Here is a 20504-nt window from a genome sequence, read left to right on the forward strand (position 1 = left end):
ATAGAATAATCGGAAGTCTCATTGAGGAAAGGACGCTTTGCCTCAGACCTGGACAATCAGCACTCCCACCCGCCGTACAAACTATTGGGACTTCCCCGGCTGACTGTGGTGTGGATGTTGTAAGTACCGATTTGTTGTTCCCCTATATCCTTGCTCCTTGTTCTGTTTTGCTTTATCAATAAACTTTGATCGCTTAAACAACCAAGTAGCCTTGGCGGTACCTGTCATTCCTTGCCCTTTGCGGCTGTGGGCAACACAAGCACACTCTTTGACGAAGTATACTCCTTTAAGAACTGACCCTAGGGCTGGCCTGGCAGCAAAGCGGCTAAGTTCGCATGTTCTGCTTCTCAGCGGCCTGGGGTTCACCTGTTAGGATCCTGGGTGCGGACACGGCACCACTTGGCACGTCATGCTGTGGTAGGCGTCCCATGTATAAAGTAGAGGAAAATGGGCAAGGATGTTAGCTCAGGGCCAGTCTTCCTCAGCAAAAAGAGGAGGATTAGCAGTAGTCAGCTCAGGGCTAATCTTCCTCAAAAAAACCAAAACAACAACAACAACAGCTAAGAACTGACCCTGACTAAACCTCATAGGACACAAGTCATACTTACTGCTGCCAGCGTTTTCTGAGGCTTCGGATGCAGTAGAAATGTTGTCTGAAAATTTCTCTTCTGTGGGGCTCACATAATTGAGATTTCCTCCTCTGATTCTGTCTTCACTCTGCTCTACGGGATGTACTGCTGTTCCAAATGAATATTTTCCTCCATTCAGAACAGATGATGGCTCAATTACAACAGGGCTAGCATCCTAAAAATCACAAAGTCAGAGATTAAGAGGTAAAATGTAATAATCTGACAACTATACAGCCTTCAAAAATGAATCCCCAAATTACCTACTGTAGAAACAATAGATTCTCCTATGGTGGGCTACGGCAATTTAAAAACATTTTAACGTATAATTAAATTTTAATTACTTCGAAGGGGAAGAGTGTGTATAATTAAATTGGTAAGGCAGGCTGGGAACAGACTGTGAAGGCCTCTGTGCCACATAAAGTAATTTAGATTTTATTCTGCTGAAAACTGGAAACCCTGGAGGGCTTTTTTAAATATTAAAATTTTAAATAATATTTATTCATTTTATCATTAAAGATTACATTGTCACTGTAGAAAATATAGAAAAATATGAACAAAATAAATATCACAAGTACTCAAATTCCATCATTTAGCGTTAACTATAGTTGCCATTTTGATGTGTTTTCTTTATTTCTTGTGACTGAAAACATATATATATATAAAATAAGTGACGTGGAGTATATACAGTCATGTGCTACACAATGATGTTTTCATCAATAATGGACTGAATACATGATGGTGAACCCATAAGATTAGTACCATATAGTCTATGCGTGTAGTAGACTATACCATCTAGGTTTGTGTGTGAACGGAACTGGGATCCTTCTCCCTGGTCTAGCAGGTGAATCTAACAAGCAAGCTTTTTAGACTTAAAGTCAGTACAATAAAAATCCATGCTGTACGGTGAAGCAGCCATGCAGGCTTCATAAGCCTGTGCCTAAATGACCTTGCAACCTCTCACCTCATGACTGAAGAACCAGCAGGATGAATCAGCAACAGGAAAAGATAATGGGTACCTTGTTCTCACATTTCCCAACTATATTTCTTAGAGATTGAGGGAAAAGGTCACAACCCTGGTCCTTGCCTCCCTCCACAGGGACAACATCAACATTACAAGCCTTGTTTGATGTGTAACCGAAAGTTCTTGTCATGTTATCTTTAAAGCATATGACTATTAGATGTGTAAGCCCTTTCCTGCATGTACACTGCTTTGTTAAAAAGTATATAAACTACACTCGGATCTGTAGACTCAGAACGGTTCCTTAGAATACTCTGTTGGACTGTTTCCCAGGATTCGAATTCCTCACTTTGATTATCAAATAAACTCCTTTAATTAACCTTTATCCAGACTCTTTATTTCAGTTGACACTGTAAGCACACTCTATGATGTTCGCACAATGATGAAATCTCCTAACGATGCATTTCTCAGAACATATGCCTGCTGTTAAGTGACACATGTCTGTAGTTAGAATTAGGGGCAGGGCTCTGACTTACCAGCCATGTGACTTTCACAATAAGTAAACTTCTAAGCCTCTGTTTCTTCAAGGATAAAAATTAGGATAATATTACTATCTACCTCAGAGTTATTGTGAAGATTATATGAGCAACACATGCAAAGTGCCTGGCATTTAGTAAATGTGCTACCACTCTGGTGGTTGTTAAATAGATCTCACATTTTAAACACAGCATACTGTTGGTTTTTCTTTTACTTATTATGTTGACAGGATTTTTCTGCGACAGGCTTTTAAACAGGGGAATAGCATAATTCAATTTTTACTTTACAAATAACTCTAGTGTGTAGAAAGGACTAGAGGTAGCAATTGAAAATTGAGACACAAGTTAGAAGACTCCTATAATAATTCAGGCAAGAGGTGATGAGGTACTAAACCACAGAGCTAGATCCAAAAATAAGGAGATGGAGAGAAGAGAATGGATTTAGGTGATGTAGGTGGTGAGAAATTTGACAACGAATTGTATATGAAAGAGGGGAAAGGTAATTCCAAGGTAGGTGCTGGCTTACACAACTAGATGGGAGTTGACACTTTTATAAGATAAAGTATATGGGTGAATGAGATCATCTTGGGAATGAGCTTATTCTCGATATTCCTGTTTGAGACACCTGGACATTTGAGTCTAGCGCTCAGGACAGAGAAAGAGGCTGGATATAAAAATTGGCAGCTCAAGAGACTTCCTGAAGAACAAGAAAGTGGTATACATAGAATAAGGAGAGAATAATATTTATAGGATAGGTAGTAGAAGAATCTGGGAAGGACACTGAGACTGAATGATCAGAGAAAAATCAGGAGATTGTAGAGTACCAGAAGCAGAGACCGTTAGCATAGAACTATTTTCTACTAAGTTTAGCAGTGAAAAAAATAGACATAAGGCTTGAGGAGACAGAGGAGGGAAGGTGCTATGAGAATGTTTATCTGTGTTTTTAAAAGATCGGATATTTGTAACTGAGAGGGTAAAGAGAAAGACTAATGGGACTAACCAGTGGAACAAGATCCCACAGGCATCTGAGGAGACAGATAGCGTGGGTACAAGAACTCAAGTGGCATTCAATAAACACTGATGTGAATTTTAGTAGATAAAACTGATCAGTGAATGTGGGTCTTGAAGGCATTGCTTATAAAGTAACTAACTGAAACCCAAGAAAAACATCAAATTTAAAACCCTAACTCTAAGTCACGGCATAGTAATAGCATAGTGGATGTTTTAGTTTCTTTTAATGCAATTATAATATCCCTAATTTTAGCCAAATTAGGAAGACATTGTATCAACATTTTATTAGCTGTTTTCTCCTCTTTGATCTATGTAAGCCAGGTGAATACTATCAATTTGTAGATCCTTCAGAGAAGCCAACTCTGAAGACATTCCAATGCCTTTAATTGAAAGAGTGGCAAGAAGAATGAGAATAAAACCTAAGTTTCTCTCCACATACCAATTAACTTTGTTGGATTAAAAATTTTTAAATAGCAAGACAGCCTTATCATTAAAACTTCAAACAATTCAGAGGCATATAGATTCACATTCTTTATTACAGATCCAAATGTTAGCATCTTCTGTCAATTATTAACTTTTTTAAAGTATGGTAAAGGCACCACACTATTTTGGGCATTAAATAGTCCTAGTTCACAAAGATAAAGTTATTCCCTATTTAATTCTCTTTTGATCCTCTGATTATTTCAAGGAAAGGGTCTTAGTCTGGTACTGATGTGCTAACCCAATACTTGATATGCTAATCTAACACTTGATAATTTCTCTTTTTGACAGAGAATAGGTCTCAATATTAGTCTTCAAAAGGAGACACTATTTAACTGGAATTTAATAATATATTTTATTTTCATTGAATTTATTTTGATCTTCTATTTCTGGAATGTGACAGATTTTCTATTTAAGATAGCGATATACTTTTCGGACACCATGCCTTCTCAGAGAAGGGAAACAATAGAAAGAATAAACAAATGGGACTTCATCAGATTAAAGAGCTTCTTCAAGGCAAATGAAAACAGGATTGAAACAAAAAAACAACCCACTAACTGGGAAAAAATATTTGCAAGTCATATATCTGACAAAGGCTTAATATCCTTAATATATAAAGAACTCTCACAACTCAACCACAAAACATCAAACAACCCAATCAAAAAATGGGCTGGAGACATGAACAGACATTTCTCCAAAGAAGATATACTGATGGCCAACAGGCACATGAAAAGATGCTCATCATCGCTGATCATCAGGGAAATGCAAATCAAAACTACACTAAGATATCACCTTACACCCGTTAGAATGACAAAAATATCTAAAACTAATAGCAACAAATGTTGGAGAGGTTGTGGAGAAAAAGGAACCCTCATACACTGCTGATGGGAATGCAAACTGGTGCAGCCACTATGGAAAACAGTATGGAGATTCCTCAAAAAACTAAAAATAGAACTACCATACGATCCAGCCATCCCACTACTGGGTATTTATCCAAAGAGCCTGAAGTCAGCAATCCCAAAAGTCCTGTGCACCCCAATGTTTATTGCAGCACTGTTTACAATAGCCAAGACGTGGAAGCAACCTAAGTGCCCAGCAACAGACGAATGGATAAAGAAGATGTGGTACATATTTACAATGGAATACTACTCAGCTGCAAAACAGAACAAAACCATTCCATTTGCAATAACATGGATGGACCTTGAGAGAATTATGTTAAGTGAAATAAGCCAGCAAGAGAAAGATAATCTGTGTATGACTCCACTCATATGAGGAATTTAAAACTATGGACCAAGAACAGTTTAGTGGATACCAGGGGAAAGGTGGGGTGGGGGGTGGGCACAAAGGGTGAAGTGGTGCACCTACAACATGACTGACAAACATTAATGTACAATTGAAATTTCACAAGATTGTAACCTATCAATAACTCAATAAAAAAAAAAGATAGTGATATAAAGTTTCATTCTAAAATACATTTATTTACATAAAAATGGTAAAGTTATTTATATATTATGCAAATAATAGTAAGGGTATTATATGACAAAAATGGTGATGATAGTACACAAATAACTCAAAACTGGGAATCAACTTTAAATATGAATTTGGGGTCATTGGTATTTTATTCTATTCTATTCTATTTATTTATTTATTTATTTATGTTAAGGAAGATTTGTCATGAGCTAACATCTGTGCCAATCTTCCCCAATTTTGTGTGTAGGTCACCACCACAGCCTGGCCACTGACGAGTGGTGTAGGTCCACACCTGGGGAACTGAACCTGGGCCACCAAAGTGGAGCACACCAAACTTAACCACTAGGCCATGGTTCCAGCCCAAGTCATCAATATTTTAAATTGGACTGTCCACCAAAGAAGTCAAAATTATATGGACAGTAGAACAGTAGAACCAAACTGATCTATAGCCAAAAGGAGGAGAAATATAAATTAGGCCTGAATAGTTTATATTATTAATCATATGTTTAGACTTCAGCCTGTGAATTTCACAGCAATTCCTTAAAGATAATATCGATCTTCTCACAGCTCTTCTGATACCATGTCCATACCAACAAAAATGCATTCAATTTAAGTTAGGTTTCAAAAGAAAGATTTCAGTAAATAAAAATGACTTACTATTTAAATCATTTCAAGACTTTTCTTCAATTATGCTTTCTGATTTATTTGGTCTGGAGTGGAGCACAGGCATTTTTTTTTTTTTAAAGCTCTCTATGTGATTCTACTATACAGTCAGAATTGATAATCATTGCCCTAGTGAGGCTTATAGTCTCAAACTTTTGTTTTCATAATGTGCTCCAAATGCTGAGAGTATAGTAACTGATTTCTTATTGAATCTATCACTTACTCTGAAACTTGCTTTTTAGAAAAAGATTCAGATTTGAATGAGCTTTTGGATCATTTCCTTCTTTCCTATAGAGCTGGAGTAAGACAGATAGCATAGCTATTTTAAAAGAATAACTTTCTGAAAAATTAAAGTCTTCTCCAAGGTCACTTTGTTATCCTTTAGAAAATCACTTTATTCTTGCTATAAGTGTTCTTGAACTTAAATGATGCCTGCATAACTATCATATGGTTGACAGGTAACTCCTTTTCAAATTTATATTCACTTCTCTATTCCATTTATATTAGGTTTATACATGCACGATAAATTACTTTTTAAAAATCTGTAAAAAGATTTTGAGGAAGATTAGGTTTCCTTAATCCCACTTGAGCAAATAATTTTCTTCAAGTTTTCCTCTGAGTTTGGCATTTAACAGAATTTCAAGGAGAAATATTTAGAATTGTATTTTAAATGCTTTAATGGGTTTGGAAATCTTATATGGAGCCTATGTTTCTAAAGAAAATTTACATGAAACCATTCTCATAATATTTTTTATTATAAACAGCTTAGTCCATAGGCTGAATCTATCAATATCGTTGGCAAGAAAACGGGATGATAAATTACCAGGCATTAAATCTGTTAGGTTGAGTTTTATAATAATTTAGCAATAGAATGATTGTAATAGCTTATCAGAAGCTACAATCTTTGCCCCCAAAGACTACAGACTATACCATATGCTTTTAACATGGCACAATGAATGATACCCTTTAGACATGGAAAATACAGGCTTTTCTTCACTTTTTTTCCAATGTTTCAATCTAAAGTGTTATGTCTTCTTATTGTATTTGGCCTTCTTTTCTATTCTAGGAATCTATTGCTCCCAGTGTCTGGCACTGCCTGAAACTGTCACCACTACTTAGGTTCTCTCTTTTTTCCCATTCTCTGCCCTATTTTTCTTGTCATTGCTTCCACTCTTCTTGGCTTTCAGTAAAACTGTCAACATTTTTAGTTAATTAACCTTATCACTACTTTCCTTCTATACACTGAACCAACCAATAATGGTCATATATTGCAGTCACTGGCTCTTTTTCTTTTTTCTTTTGAGAAAGATTAGCCCTGAGCTCACATCTGCTGCCAATCCTCCTCTTTTTGCTGAGGAAGACTGGCCCTGAGCTAATATCCATGCCCATCTTCTCCTATTTTATGTGGGATGCCTGCCACAGCATTGCTGGACAGGCAGTGCATAGGTCCACACCCGGGATCCAAACTGTCGAACCCTGTGCTGCTGAAGTGGAACATGCACACTTAACTGCTGCACCACTGGACTGGCCCCTCACTGGCTCTTTTTGACTACGTAATTTGCAGTTGCTCTGGGAAATTTTTTTCACCTAAACATCAAAGGACCTTGTTTTGTTTTTACTGACTTCTGGGTCTGGAACTACCATAAACTATCCCAGAAGCCCATGCTTCAGGAAGATAGGTCTCTAGATAGGTAGTTTCACCCATGGTGAGAAATTTTTCTTTCTCTGAGAGGATGATTCCTAAAAGGACTGACAATGTGGCACTTTAAGATAAGATAATTCTATTTTGATAATTTTATGATTCCTTCTGAATTGTATGAATGGTTTATGATGTTGCAAAATAAGAGGCAGGATTCACTTTCTTATCAGTGATGATGCTACTTCTTTTTATGCTTTATACATATATATATGGTCATGTGCTACTAAACGGCAGTTTGGTCAACAATGGTTTGCTTACACAATGGTGGTCCCTCAAGCTTAGTACCATACAGCCTAGGTGTGTAGTGTGCTATATCATCTAGGTTTGTGTAAGTACTATAGGGAAGGAAGAAACCTCTATCCTTCTAGGTTCTTCTGGCTGGTCTAAGAATTAAATTGACATGAGACAGAGTAACAGGAGAAAAACGAACAGAAGTTTAATAACACGTATAAATAGGAGAAACCCAGGAAAAACAAGTAACTGGCCAAAATGGCTGAAGCCCTCACCTTAAGTACCATCCTCAGCTAAAGACAAAAGAAGTTGTTGGGGGTGGGGAGAGTTAGGGACTTCAAACGGAAGGAAAGCAATTTACAGGTAGGTGAAAAGGAGCAAACATTTGGAAAACAAGTGTTTGGCCACACAGAAACAGAAGAACATAGAGGGAAGCCCAACAAACAGGCTTTTCTAGGTTCCTCCCTGTCTATTACCTAATTCATGTTATGCTAAGGTGATAGCTCGCTTCCTGAGACAGTTTTTTTATCTGAATTCTTTGAGGCAGTTAAGCAGGAGCTAATAAAAATTTTCTGAGTCTTTTGTTTCTTAAAACTAATCAGCCTAAAATAATCCTCATGTTGAAGAGATACATTTTGGGGTGGCGTATTTTGTACCCCTTCAGACCATTCTATGATATTTGCACAACAACAAAATCACCTAATGATGCATTTCTTAGAACATATCCCTGACATGAAGCAATGCATGACGGTACTCAATAAGTCTGAGATACCAATTGGGCATCCAAGTAGAGTTCAGAGAGGTCTGGTCCAAAGATATAAATCTGTGTCATCAGCATACATAGAGTACTTAAACTGCAGTCATTTCGTCATTGTGCAAGCATCATAGAGGGTACTTACACAAACCTAGCTGGTATAGCCCACTATACACCTAGGCTAAATGGTACTAACCTTATGGGATCACGATTGTATACGCAATTTGTCAGTGACTGAAATGTCATTACGTGGTGCACGCCTGTATAAAGAGCAAAAAGCATTTCAAAATAGACTGTGGTGCTTTATCCCAATGTTCTCACTTTCTATCTACAATCATCATCATTATCTACCTACAAGGTCTTTGAAGTCATTTGCAAATTTTTATTCCTTCAGTGACACCGAAGTCTACCTTTTCCAATTAACGTATTTTACGTTATGTTAGTAGTGAAAACACACTACTAAACTCTGCAAAAGGGAAAAAGAACCATGCAGAATAATGAGGTAGATAATGTAAACAGTTTACCAATATTCTGATAAATAAACAATGACAGAAAAGGACATATAGAAAAAGTAGGAATCAAATTATTAAAATTTTCGTTAGTGATCATTAGACAACTGACAATGAGCTGATATATCAACTGACTCTCCAAGAATGAAGAAATTTGATTCCTGGCATTACTCTTTCTTAGTTTTTTAATTCTGAAAAAAATTCTTTCTATGTTTTAAATAAGACTATAGAATATTCACTAATGAGAATTTCTTTTTTAACTTTTTATTTGGAATGATGGCAGATTATCATTTAAAAATTGAGCTCTAATGTTAGTTCTGAAATTAACTTTCTTGAATAGAAAATCAGCACTTCTTACCCAGAGTCTTCAACTGTTTGATGGAAAAGGTGAACAAATGAAGGGTAACGTAAATGATGTGGTTGAGACAACATTCACTGGCTTTAAAGTCAGTCCTTAGGTTTGATCCCAGAACTTCCAATCTGAGCAAGATATTCAGATTACCTTTAATCTCAGCCTCAGGTTCCTCACAGGTAAAATGGGTATAATACTACCTTCCTCATAGAGATATTGTGAAGATTAAAAGAGATATGTAAGGTGCATATATATGTACCCCCATGCCCAGTATTACCTTCTTCACAGAGCTTTTGCAAGGGAGGAAATTTATGTGGAAGTGTAAGCACAGAGCCTGGTTGATAGGAAGTATTATATGAGTATTCATTTCTTTCCCCTCAAATCTTATCTAGGTTGGAGCATTTTATTACTGACCAGTAGTCACACAAAGTCTGATAGAACTGAAAACTCTATGAAAAATGTAAATAAACAAGAATCTTACTCACATATTTGACATATTCTTTCCACTGCTGCCACCACTGCATGGAGATGATAAACCAGTTGTGTCCTGGTTGTAGACCATACCTGCTCTCTCGTTCTAACCATCCTCTGTACACACAAAAGAAATTCAGTACATCAAATGGTGTGTGAAATAGATGACCACACATCTGCAAATTATCATTATAAATTTTTATAAAGGAAAAATATGAAACAAATAGATACACTCCGGAGACTGTCACAATTTCAATTAGTGAAACATTGATAAGCCAATTTCAGGAGTCATATCACCACTATCAAGCCTCGTACTGATGTTTTCAAAATAGCTTTATTGAGGAATAATTTACATAACATAAAATTTACCCGAATTAAGTGAACAACTTAATGATTTTGGTAAATTTACAAATGTGTGCAATCACCACCGCAATCCAATTTTAGAACATTTCAATTACCCCAAAGAGACCTTCTGCCCATTTTTAGTCAATCTGTGTTACCACTCTCAGCCCCAGGAAACCATTAGTCTATTTTCTCTCTTCTACACTTCTCTTTTCCAAACATTTTGTATAAATGGAGTGATATAGCACATGATCTTTCACATCTGGCCTCTTTTACTAAGTATGTTTCTAAGGTTCATCTATGTTGTAGCAGATATCATTAGTTTGTGCCTTTTTATTACTCAATAGTAGTATTCCATAGGTATGTATATACCACATTTTGTTTTTCCATCTAACATCTCATCACTTGAAACTGGCAAACTGTTTTCCAAGTGGATGCACCATTTATCATTCCCATCAGTAATGTATGAGGGTTCTAGTTTCTCCGTATTTTCACCAACACTTCTTATTGTCTGTCTTCTCTATAATAAAATATTCTAGTGGGTGTGAAGTGGTGTCACATTGTGATTTTTTTTTCTTTTGAGGAAGATTAGCCCTGAGCTAACTACTGCCAGTCCTATTCTTTTTTTGCTGAGGAAGCCTGGCCCTGAGCTAACACCCATGCCCATCTTCCTCCACTTTATTTGTGGGACGCCTAACACAGCATGGCGTGCCAAGCAGTGCCATGTCCGCACCTGGGATCCGAACCGGCGAACCCCGGGCCACTGAGAAGCGGAACTTGCGACCTTAACCGCTGCACCACCGGGCCGGCCGTACATTGTGATTTTTAAAACACTATTTTTGTGGAGGAGAAATTCATATAAGGTGGTGACTGCTTATTTTGAATGTACTAAATGCTGCTGAATTTTATGTTTTAAAATGGTTTCATGTTATGTGAATTTCTCCAAAACATTTTCATACATCCTAATTAAGCAGTTATACACTAAGCAGTTATTCTCTATTTCTCCCTTCCCCCAGCCCTTGACAATCACCAATATGCTTTCTGACATGATTTGAGCATCTATGTGCTTGATGACTATTTGTATATCAGCTTTGGAGAAATGTGTAATCAAGTCCTTTGCCCATTTTTTAATTGAGTTGTTTGTCTTTTTGTTGGTGAGTTGTAGGAGTTCTTTACGTATTCTATTTACTTGACCTTTGTCAGTTCTATGATTTAGAAAGATCTTCCATTCTGTAGGTTGTCTTCTTCACTTTCTTGACAAGGTTCTTTGATGAACAGAAGTTTGTAATTTTGATGAAGTCAAATTTATTTATTTTTTTCTTTGGCTGCTCATGCTTTTGGTGTCACATATAAGAATTCATTTCAAAATCCAAACCATTCTTTTTTTTTTTTAAAGATTTTATTTTTTTCCTTTTTCTCCCCAAAGCCCCCCGGTACATAGTTGTATATTCTTCGTCGTGGGTCCTTCCAGTTGTGGCATGTGGGATGCTGCCTCAGCGTGGCTTGATGAGCAGTGCCATGTCCGCGTCCAGGATTCGAACCAATGAAACACTGGGCTGCCTGCAGTGGAGTGCGCGAACTTAACCACTCGGACACAGAGCCAACACCCCAAATCATTCTTGAAGAAATATTTTTGCTAGATGTAGAATTCTTGGTTACAGTTTTTTCTTTTAGTACTTTTTTTGTTTTTTTAACGAAGATTAGCCCTGAGCTAACATCTGCTGCCAATCCTCCTCTTTTTGCTGAGGAAGACTGGCCCTGAGCTAACATCCATGCCCATCTTCCTCTACTTTATATGTGGGACACCTACCACAGCATGGCGTGCCAAGCGGGGCCATGCCCGCACGGGGGATCTGAACCAGCAAACTCCGGGCCGCCAAAGCAGAACGTGCGAACTTAACCGCTGCACCTCTGAGCCGGCCCCTCTTTCAGTACTTTAATAAGAATTCCATTCCACTCATTTCTGGATTCCAAGGTTTCGGATGAGAAAACTGCAGTTAATCTTATTGAGGATACACTGTATAGGATGAGCAGCTTCTCTCTTGCTGCCTTGAAAATTCTGTCCCTGGCTTCTGACAATTTGATTGTAACGTGTCTTGGTGTGGATCTCTTAAGAGTTTATCCTTGGAATTCAGTGAGCTTTTTGAGTGTTTAGACTCATGTCTTTTATCAAATTTGGGAAGTTTTAGGCCATTATTTCTTCAAATATTCTGCCATTTTTCTCTCTCTTGCTCTTCTGGAATTCCCATCATGTGTATGTTGGTATGCTTGCTGCTATTCCATAGGTCTCCTAAGCGCTGTTAATTTTCCTTCATTCTTTTTTCTTTCTACTTCTCAGTGTGGATAATTTCAACTGGCCTACTTTAAGTTCGTTGATTCCTTCTTCTATCTGCTCAAATCTGGTGAGGAATCCCTCTAGTGAATTTTTCATTTCAGTTACCATATTTTTTGGCTCCAGAATTTGTGCTTGTCAAAATAAAGTCTGCTAAACTTTATTTTTAGACTTTTTTCCTTTATTGTTCAATGTTTCTGTGGAAAAACAGGCTCTTGAAGTTACCTACTACACCACTTTCACTGAGTCACTCCTCTCACTGTACTTTTAATTTGCCTTCCCTGAAGATGCTGCTGGGCATCTTTTCAAGGGTTTATTAGCCATTCTTCATTCATTCATTCATACCTGACTGGTGAAATGTCAATTCAAGTCTTCTGCACATTTTTAATTAGATTTTTAAATTTCATATGTTGTAACATTTATATAACCTGGAAGCAAGTCCTTTTTCAAAGATATAATTTGTAAATATTTTCTTCCAGTCTCTGGCTGAATGGTGCCCATTGAACCTCAAAAGTTTTTAATTGTGACTAAGTCCAATTTATCAAAAATTTTTTTCATTTATGGATTGTGCTTTTGGTGTGCTAACCTCAAATAACGAAGATTTTATATTAGTTTTATTTTCATAAGTGTTATAGTTTTAGCTCTTATGTTTAGGTCTATGAGACACATTTTGAGTACATTTTTGTGTATGGTATGAGGTAAGGGTCTAAATCTGTTCACATGTGGATATCCAATTATTCTGTACCATTTGTTGAAAATGAAAACCCTTTCTCCATTGAATTTTCTTGGATAATTTGTAGAAAATCAATTGACCAAATATATAAGGGCTTCTTTCTAAACTGTCAGTTCAGTTTGATTGATCTCTATGTCTATCTTTACACCAGTACTACACTGTCTTGATTAATGTAGGCTTATACTAAGTTTTGAATTCAGGAACTTTAAGTTCTTCAATTCTGTTCTTTTTTGAAGTTGTCTAAGCTAGTCTAAGTTCTTTGATTTCTTTTTTATTGAGGAAGATTAGCCCTCAGCTAACATCTGCTGCCAATCCTCCTCTTTTTGCTGAGGAAGACTGGCCCTGAGCTAACATCTGTGCCCATCTTCCTCTACTTTTTATATGGGGGATGCCTACCACAGCATGGCTTGCCAAGCGGTGCCATTCTGCACCCGGGATCCAAACCAGCAATCCCTGGGCCGCCAAAGCAGAACGAGCGAACTTAACCACTGTGCCACTGGGCCGGCCCCATTATTATTTTATATTTAAGTCTGGCTTTGTTGGGGAAAGCATAACTTACTGGTCAGCCATTGATTGGTGAGAGGTTGTGTTTAAACATCTTGAGCCAGTAACACCTTTTTCCTGATGGATCTGTTCACAGTTTGGGAAACACACGCAAAGTTCAGGTATGTTAAAAACATTCTCTGGCTTTTACCTGTTGCATGTGCAAGGCCTCACATCCAATCAGGAATGACTAGATAGCTAAAGCCCTATTCAGTATCTCCTGAGCTTGCATGTAGCCTTGTATACAAGCAGCCTTCCAGATCATTAGGGTATATGGAAGTTTATTAATATTCACTGTGGTTATCTTGTACGCTGGATCTCATTGTTAAAATTTTGACTAGTCTGACAGTCTGTTGCTTCCCTTAACCAGTATCTTAACCCCAAGCTAGTCATGTTCCTTGATTATTTGCCACCATGATCTCTACTGTTTTTTTTATAGTTCTCTTGGGTAGACTTTCATCCCTGCTCTACTCCAAATCAAGTCAGCCCTTGCTGGCCTTCCCTGGTAAAACCGTCATGCAGAACTGTTGGATGAGACGGAGTGGGAACTGTGCCAGGTAAAATTATTAGAGATTCCTGTTATTCTTACCAAAGTTTAGTAGTTTTTCTTGAGTAAATGCTTCAAAATTTGTTGAATACCTCTGGTCAGTTTCCAGAGTCCTTAGTTGACTGACAATTTTGTCTAGTTTTATATTTTGTCCAATTGCTTTTTGGGGAGAGGATTTGCTGAGATCTTCACTCAGTCATTGCAGAAATCAAGATACTGATTTTTAAACAGAGTACTGATTCTTTAAGTTAGAGAGAAATATTTCTTTCACCTCACTGCCTATGTACCAACCTGACTCATCCTTTAAAAATCATGACAATCAAATGAATTTTTAGAAGTGAAAATGGAGGCAAAATAAAACAAAACTTAAAAAATCTAAATGAAATGAACCAATTTAGAATCCAGGATTTGAAATTCAGATTTATTGAAAAATAAAGAATATAGAAAGCAGTAGATTATTTGTGTTTTTAACAAAAAGTAGTCTTAGGTTTGATTCTGCCACTTCTATGTAACTTTAGGTAAGTTCCTCAACTTTTGTGAATCTGTTTCCTCTTTTACAAAATGGGATGATGTCACTAATTTCATGCCGTCATCCTGAGAACTAGATGAAATAATGCACGTGGAAGCACTTTGCAAAGAACAAAATTCCATAAAAACATAAGATTATATCAACATAATATTTTTAACTAGGGAAGCTATCAGCACTTACAAAATAATTAAGCCAATAAATAAATAAATAAATAAATAAATATACAGTTCGCACAGCATTCTTAATATCTATGCTAAGTCATATTGACTTCAGAAGATATTAGTATAACATGAAATTAGACTTCAATATTATAAGAAAAAAGGTACTGCAGCTACATAAAGCCTTTCAGTATTTCCTCACAATATCTCATTTGTACACTTCAATGTATTTTTAAATTTTATTTTACATTTAGCTAAAATAGCTAAAAATTAGAGAAAATCAAGACATTTTCAACATCTGAAAACTACAAACAAGAATGAGTCTTCTGAGTATGAAAATTAAAAAGACTACATGAGACTAGCGTTTTTATGAACATTTTACAAAATGGAGTTTGCTTAACCTTGATTTTGCTTAATCTTCTTTAAGAAATAATCATTTTTAAAAATCCATTTTAAAAGTCTAGAAAATATACTTGCTACTTCAACTAATCTGAATCTCAACTGTCAATGCTTGTTTTAATGTTTACTATGTAATTCTGTATTCAGGTATTCCAAACAATTCTATTTCAATAAACTCTCTTTTATTCAGTAGTCCAAAACCAGAAGAAACTACTGAAAAATTTGTATACACACTACTTTTAAGAAAAAGTCAAGTGACAAGCTATATAGTAAGAGTTTATTCTAAAAGCAAAGTTCAGTAGCAATTCAGTCCTCTTTCTGAAACTTTCTTTATGAATATGTAGTATAACGGTAACCCTAAAGCAATGAAAGATACTTGAGGTATTAAAAATTGAATTATATCTATAAAAATGTACAGGCCTATTAACCCAAGTATTTCACCTCAAGTAATTTTGCCTAAGTAAATCCCTAACCAAGGCACACAGATTTTATTACTAAATTGTTCCAATACACTTACATTTAAAGAAAAATACAGATAAAAATAGGGGATAAATAGGGCCTACTAGGCAATAATTTAAATTATAACTGGCTTTTGAGATATAAAAGTATCATTTTATATGATTTGCAGTGAAAAAGAAAATAAAACAATATTTCAGAATATTCTTATTTTTGTAAAATTTTACAATCCCATATGTGGGTATGTGAATGTTAAAAGTGTCAATAGTGCAACCATCAACAAAATGAAAAGACAGCCATGGAATGGGAGAAGATATTTGCAAGCCAAATACAAGATAAGAGGTTAATCTCTAAAATATACAAGGAACTGATATAACTCAATAGCAAAAAACAAATAATTCAATTAAAAAATGGGCAAAGGACCTAAACAGACATTTTTCCAAAGATATACAAATGGCCAATAGGTACATGAAAAGGTGTTCAATATCACTAATCATCAGGGAAATGCGAATCAAAACCACAATGAGACATCACCTCACACCTGTTAGGATGGCTATTATCAAAAAGATGAGAATAAATGCTGGCAATGATGTGGAGAAGAGGGAACTCTTGTACACTGTCGGTAGGAATGTAAATTGGTACAGTCACTATGGAAAATGGTATGGAGGTTTCTCAACAAATTAAAAATAGAACTATCACACAACCCAGCAACCCCACTTATGGGTATACAGCAAAAGGAAACAAAATCAGCTTGAAGAGATAGCTGTACTCTCATGTTCACTGAAGCATTATTCACAATAAGCAAGACAGAAACAACTTCAGTGTCCAACAACAGATAAAGGGATAAAGAAAACGTGATATATATATAATGGAATATTATTCAGCCTTAAAAAAGAAAATCTTGTCATTTACAACAACGTGGATGAAGCTGGAGGGCGTTACGCTAAGTGAGATAAGCCAGACAGAGAAAGACAAATACTGCATGGTATCACTTATGCATGGAATCTTAAAAAAAAAAAAAAAAAAAAGTGAAACTCAGGAATGGAGTAGAAAACTGGTTGCCACAGGCTGGCAGCTGCAGGCAAAGAGGGAGGTTGGTAAAACGGTACAAACTTTCAATTGTAGGATGAATAAAGTCTGCAGATCTAATGTATAATGTGGTGACTATAGTTGATAACACTGTGTTGTATAACTGAAATTTGCTAAGAGAGTAAGTAGAACTTGAACATTTTCACCAAAAAAAAAAAAAGATGATAAATATGCAAAGCAATGGTGATGGATGTGTTAATTAACTCAATGGGGGGAATCCTTTCAGAATGTATACAAATTCATATCATTATATCGTATACTTTAATATCTTACAATTTTAGTTATCAATTATATCTCAATAAAGCTGAAAAAAATGTCAACAGCAATTATCTGTAAACAGGAAAGATGGGCATTTTTTGCTTCTTTTTGCTTATCTCTGCTTTATAATCTTTGTACAATAAATGTGAACTGTTTTCTTGGAAGAAAAAATTGCTACCTTTTATATTATATCTTTTTTACTTCAAAAAATTAATTTAGTACTAATAAAATTTTAATATTAAATAGAATTTGATTTCCAAATTAATCCCATCTCTCGTATAGGAAGTTACTTTAACAAAATATGTCAAATATACAAATTTCTGTAGCGTATACACGTGGGTAGACTTGCTGGATCATAAGGTAGGCCTACATTCAACTTTCATAAATAGTGCCAAACAATTTCCACATAAGTATTTTGGAGAAATAGGGTGTTACTATAATGATTACTTTAAAGTGGGGCATGATGCTGCTTAGTAAAATATACTTCAGGTTTTAGAAATTTCAATAATATAATGAAAAATACACAGATTAAAACTACAAACTTACCTAATAATTTGTCCTTCCTCTTCTGGAGTAGCTGGTCTTAACCCCAGAACTATGTGACATACCTAGAGAAAAAAGTGGTAAATTAAATTCCATTGACTGGTGCCAATGACTGGACTGTATAGTATTTCACATTCTCTGTGTGAGAGACACTTTCTAGGTAGGAATCTGAATTAGCAATAGCTTTCAACTGATGAATTATCAATGATTCACCTGAGCAAATCTGAACTTTCATCTTTAGCTGTTTGTTTTTAAAACAAACCATTTCAATGGAGGCCAACTTCAAAATCTCTATGTGAGATAAGAAATAAAGAAAGAGACAAAGAAAGGAAGAAAGAAAAGAACCAACCACTTTTCAGAATATTTCATTAATACTATATATTTTAATATACCTCATGCAGAGAATATTGTTTTTTTTCGTGAAATTGGAAGAGTATCTCATGGCACTTGGGGAGGAAGGTGAAGCGGAGATGAAGAGGAGATAGAAGATGAAAGATAAGGGTGGCATTTTAATTTGAACAGCTCTAAGAAACAAATCATTGCCACTAATGCTAAATAAGCGTTTTGTTTTTGTTTTTTTGCTGAGAAAGATTAGCCTTGAGCTAAAATCTGCACCAATCTTCTTCCACTTTTTACATGTGGATCACCACTACAGCATGGCCAACAAGTGGTGTAGGTCCATACCAAGATCCAAACACACAAACCAGGGCAGCCAAAGCAGAGCACACTGAACTCAACCACCAGGCCAGAGGGCCGGACCCTAAATATGTTTTTTAAGGCTCATTTCCTCTTTATTTGCCTTCTGTAAATATCATCACAAAAGATGTAATTTCTTTCTCATTATTTTATCATGAAAAGTTTCAAAAGTACAGAAAAATTGAAAGAATTTTACACAGAACATGTCATACCCATTACCCAGATTTTAACATTAACATTTTATTATACTTGTATCTATCCCTCAATTTATCCATCAATCTTAATTTTTGGATACATTTCAAAGTAAATTATAGACATTGGTATAGCTCTCTGTAAATACATCAGCATGTCTAACATTAACTAGAGTTCAACATCTGTTTACAGTTTTGTTTATCTTTGGATACAACATTTACATAACAATGAAATATACAAATTAGGTTTTTGAGATTCATCCGTGTATCAGAAGTTCATTTTTTTTATTGCTGAGTAGTATTCCATTGTTCCAATATACCACCATTTGTTTTATCCATTCTCATACTGATGGATACTTGGGCTTTTGACATATTTTTTGTAGACAAATTTTAAACTTTTAATAAATGGAAATATAATATACATGCTTAAGTGAACAAATGTTAAGGGTACAATTCACTGACCTTTTCACAAATAAACACAACTATATAACCTTCACCCAGTCAAGAAATAGGACATTACTACCTCCTCCAAAGCCCTACTGTGGGTTCTTTCCCAGACACTACCGCATCCCTTTGATGCATTCACTATCCTGAATTCTATCACCATAGATTGGTTTTGTCTGCTTTTGAATTCTTTGGTTCAGTGTTTCCCAAACAATATTACGCAAGATTCCTCCATGTTGTTTTGTGTAGCATTAGTATATTTATTTTCATTGCTGTAAAGTATACCACTGTATGCATGCAATGGCACATATGTATGGTGACAGATAAAAACTGGACTGTTGGTGGTGAACACGCAGTCTATACAGAAACTGAAATATAGTGATGCACACATAAAATTTACACAATGTTGTAAGCCAATATGACCTCAATAAAATAATTAAAAAAAAACCAAACCATTCCTTCCCATCTGCAATGCAATGTCTTCCTTGTTATAAATCAAGGGATCACATATACGTAGGTCTGTTTAAGGACTCTCAATACTTTTCCATTGGTCTATTTGTCTAATTTATGCAGATATCAGGTTGTCTTCATACTGTTGTTTTATAGTAGTCCTATTATCTGGTAATCTAAGTCCTCTAACACTGTTCTTTAATATTATCTTGGCTATTTTTGGCCCTTTACACTTCTGTATGTATTCAGAATCAGCTTGTCAAGTTCCATCATGACAATAATAAACTTCTTTGGATTTTGATCGTGAGTGTACCAAATCTATAAATCAAGTGAAGAGGAACTGACGTCTTTAAAATATTGAGCCCTTCAATCCATAAATATGGATTATCTCCCTCTGTACTGCTTTTTTTAAATTACTGCTATAATAAATTACATCTTAAAAGAACACATATTTATTATTTCACAGTTCTTTAGGTCAAAAGTCAGACCTGAGTCTCACTAGGCTAAAATCAAAATGTCAGCAAGGCTGTATTCCTTTCCGGAAGTTAAGGGAAGAATACATTTCCTTGTCTTTTCCAGCCTACAGAGTTCACCCATATTCCTTTGCCCATGGCCCCTTCCTCTATCTTCAAAGCTAGTAACTCTGCATCTCTCTAACCCTTCTTCCAACACTGTGTCTCTGTCTCTCTGTCTCGACCTCTCTGACCACAGGTGGGAAAGACTGGGCCCAGCAGATAATCCAGGCGAATCTCCTTGTCTCAGAGTCCCTAACCTGATACACCTGCAAAGTCCCCTTTGCCATGTAACAGAACATATTCACAGGTTCCAGGGATTAGGGTATGGGTATTGGTTGGGGGTGTGGGGGAGGCAGGGATGACATTATTCTGTCTGCCACACTTTTTAACATTTGATACTTTTTGACGGAGGTATAAGTCAAAAGACCCGGATTATGTTTAGCATGCTTCCTCTGCAAAATATTGGGCACTGAGGATTGAAAATAAAGATATTACCACAGGGATGATTTTCCAATT

General features: G+C 35.9%; 1 protein-coding gene across 1 annotated transcript in view; it reads right to left on the minus strand.

The window, feature by feature from the left end:
• The window catches only part of USP32 (ubiquitin specific peptidase 32), a 202820-nt gene that overhangs the window by 43614 nt on the left and 138702 nt on the right, over positions 1 to 20504 (minus strand). The window contains exons 11-13 of the mRNA XM_044744462.2: positions 17696 to 17757; positions 9778 to 9880; positions 609 to 804 (exon numbers count right to left, since the gene is read on the minus strand). Of these exons, the coding sequence (XP_044600397.2) occupies positions 609 to 804; positions 9778 to 9880; positions 17696 to 17757 (361 nt within the window). The remainder of the gene's footprint in view (positions 1 to 608; positions 805 to 9777; positions 9881 to 17695; positions 17758 to 20504) is intronic.

The sequence above is a fragment of the Equus asinus genome, chromosome 13, assembly GCF_041296235.1.
Source record: "Equus asinus isolate D_3611 breed Donkey chromosome 13, EquAss-T2T_v2, whole genome shotgun sequence".
Lineage (NCBI taxonomy): Eukaryota > Metazoa > Chordata > Mammalia > Perissodactyla > Equidae > Equus > Equus asinus.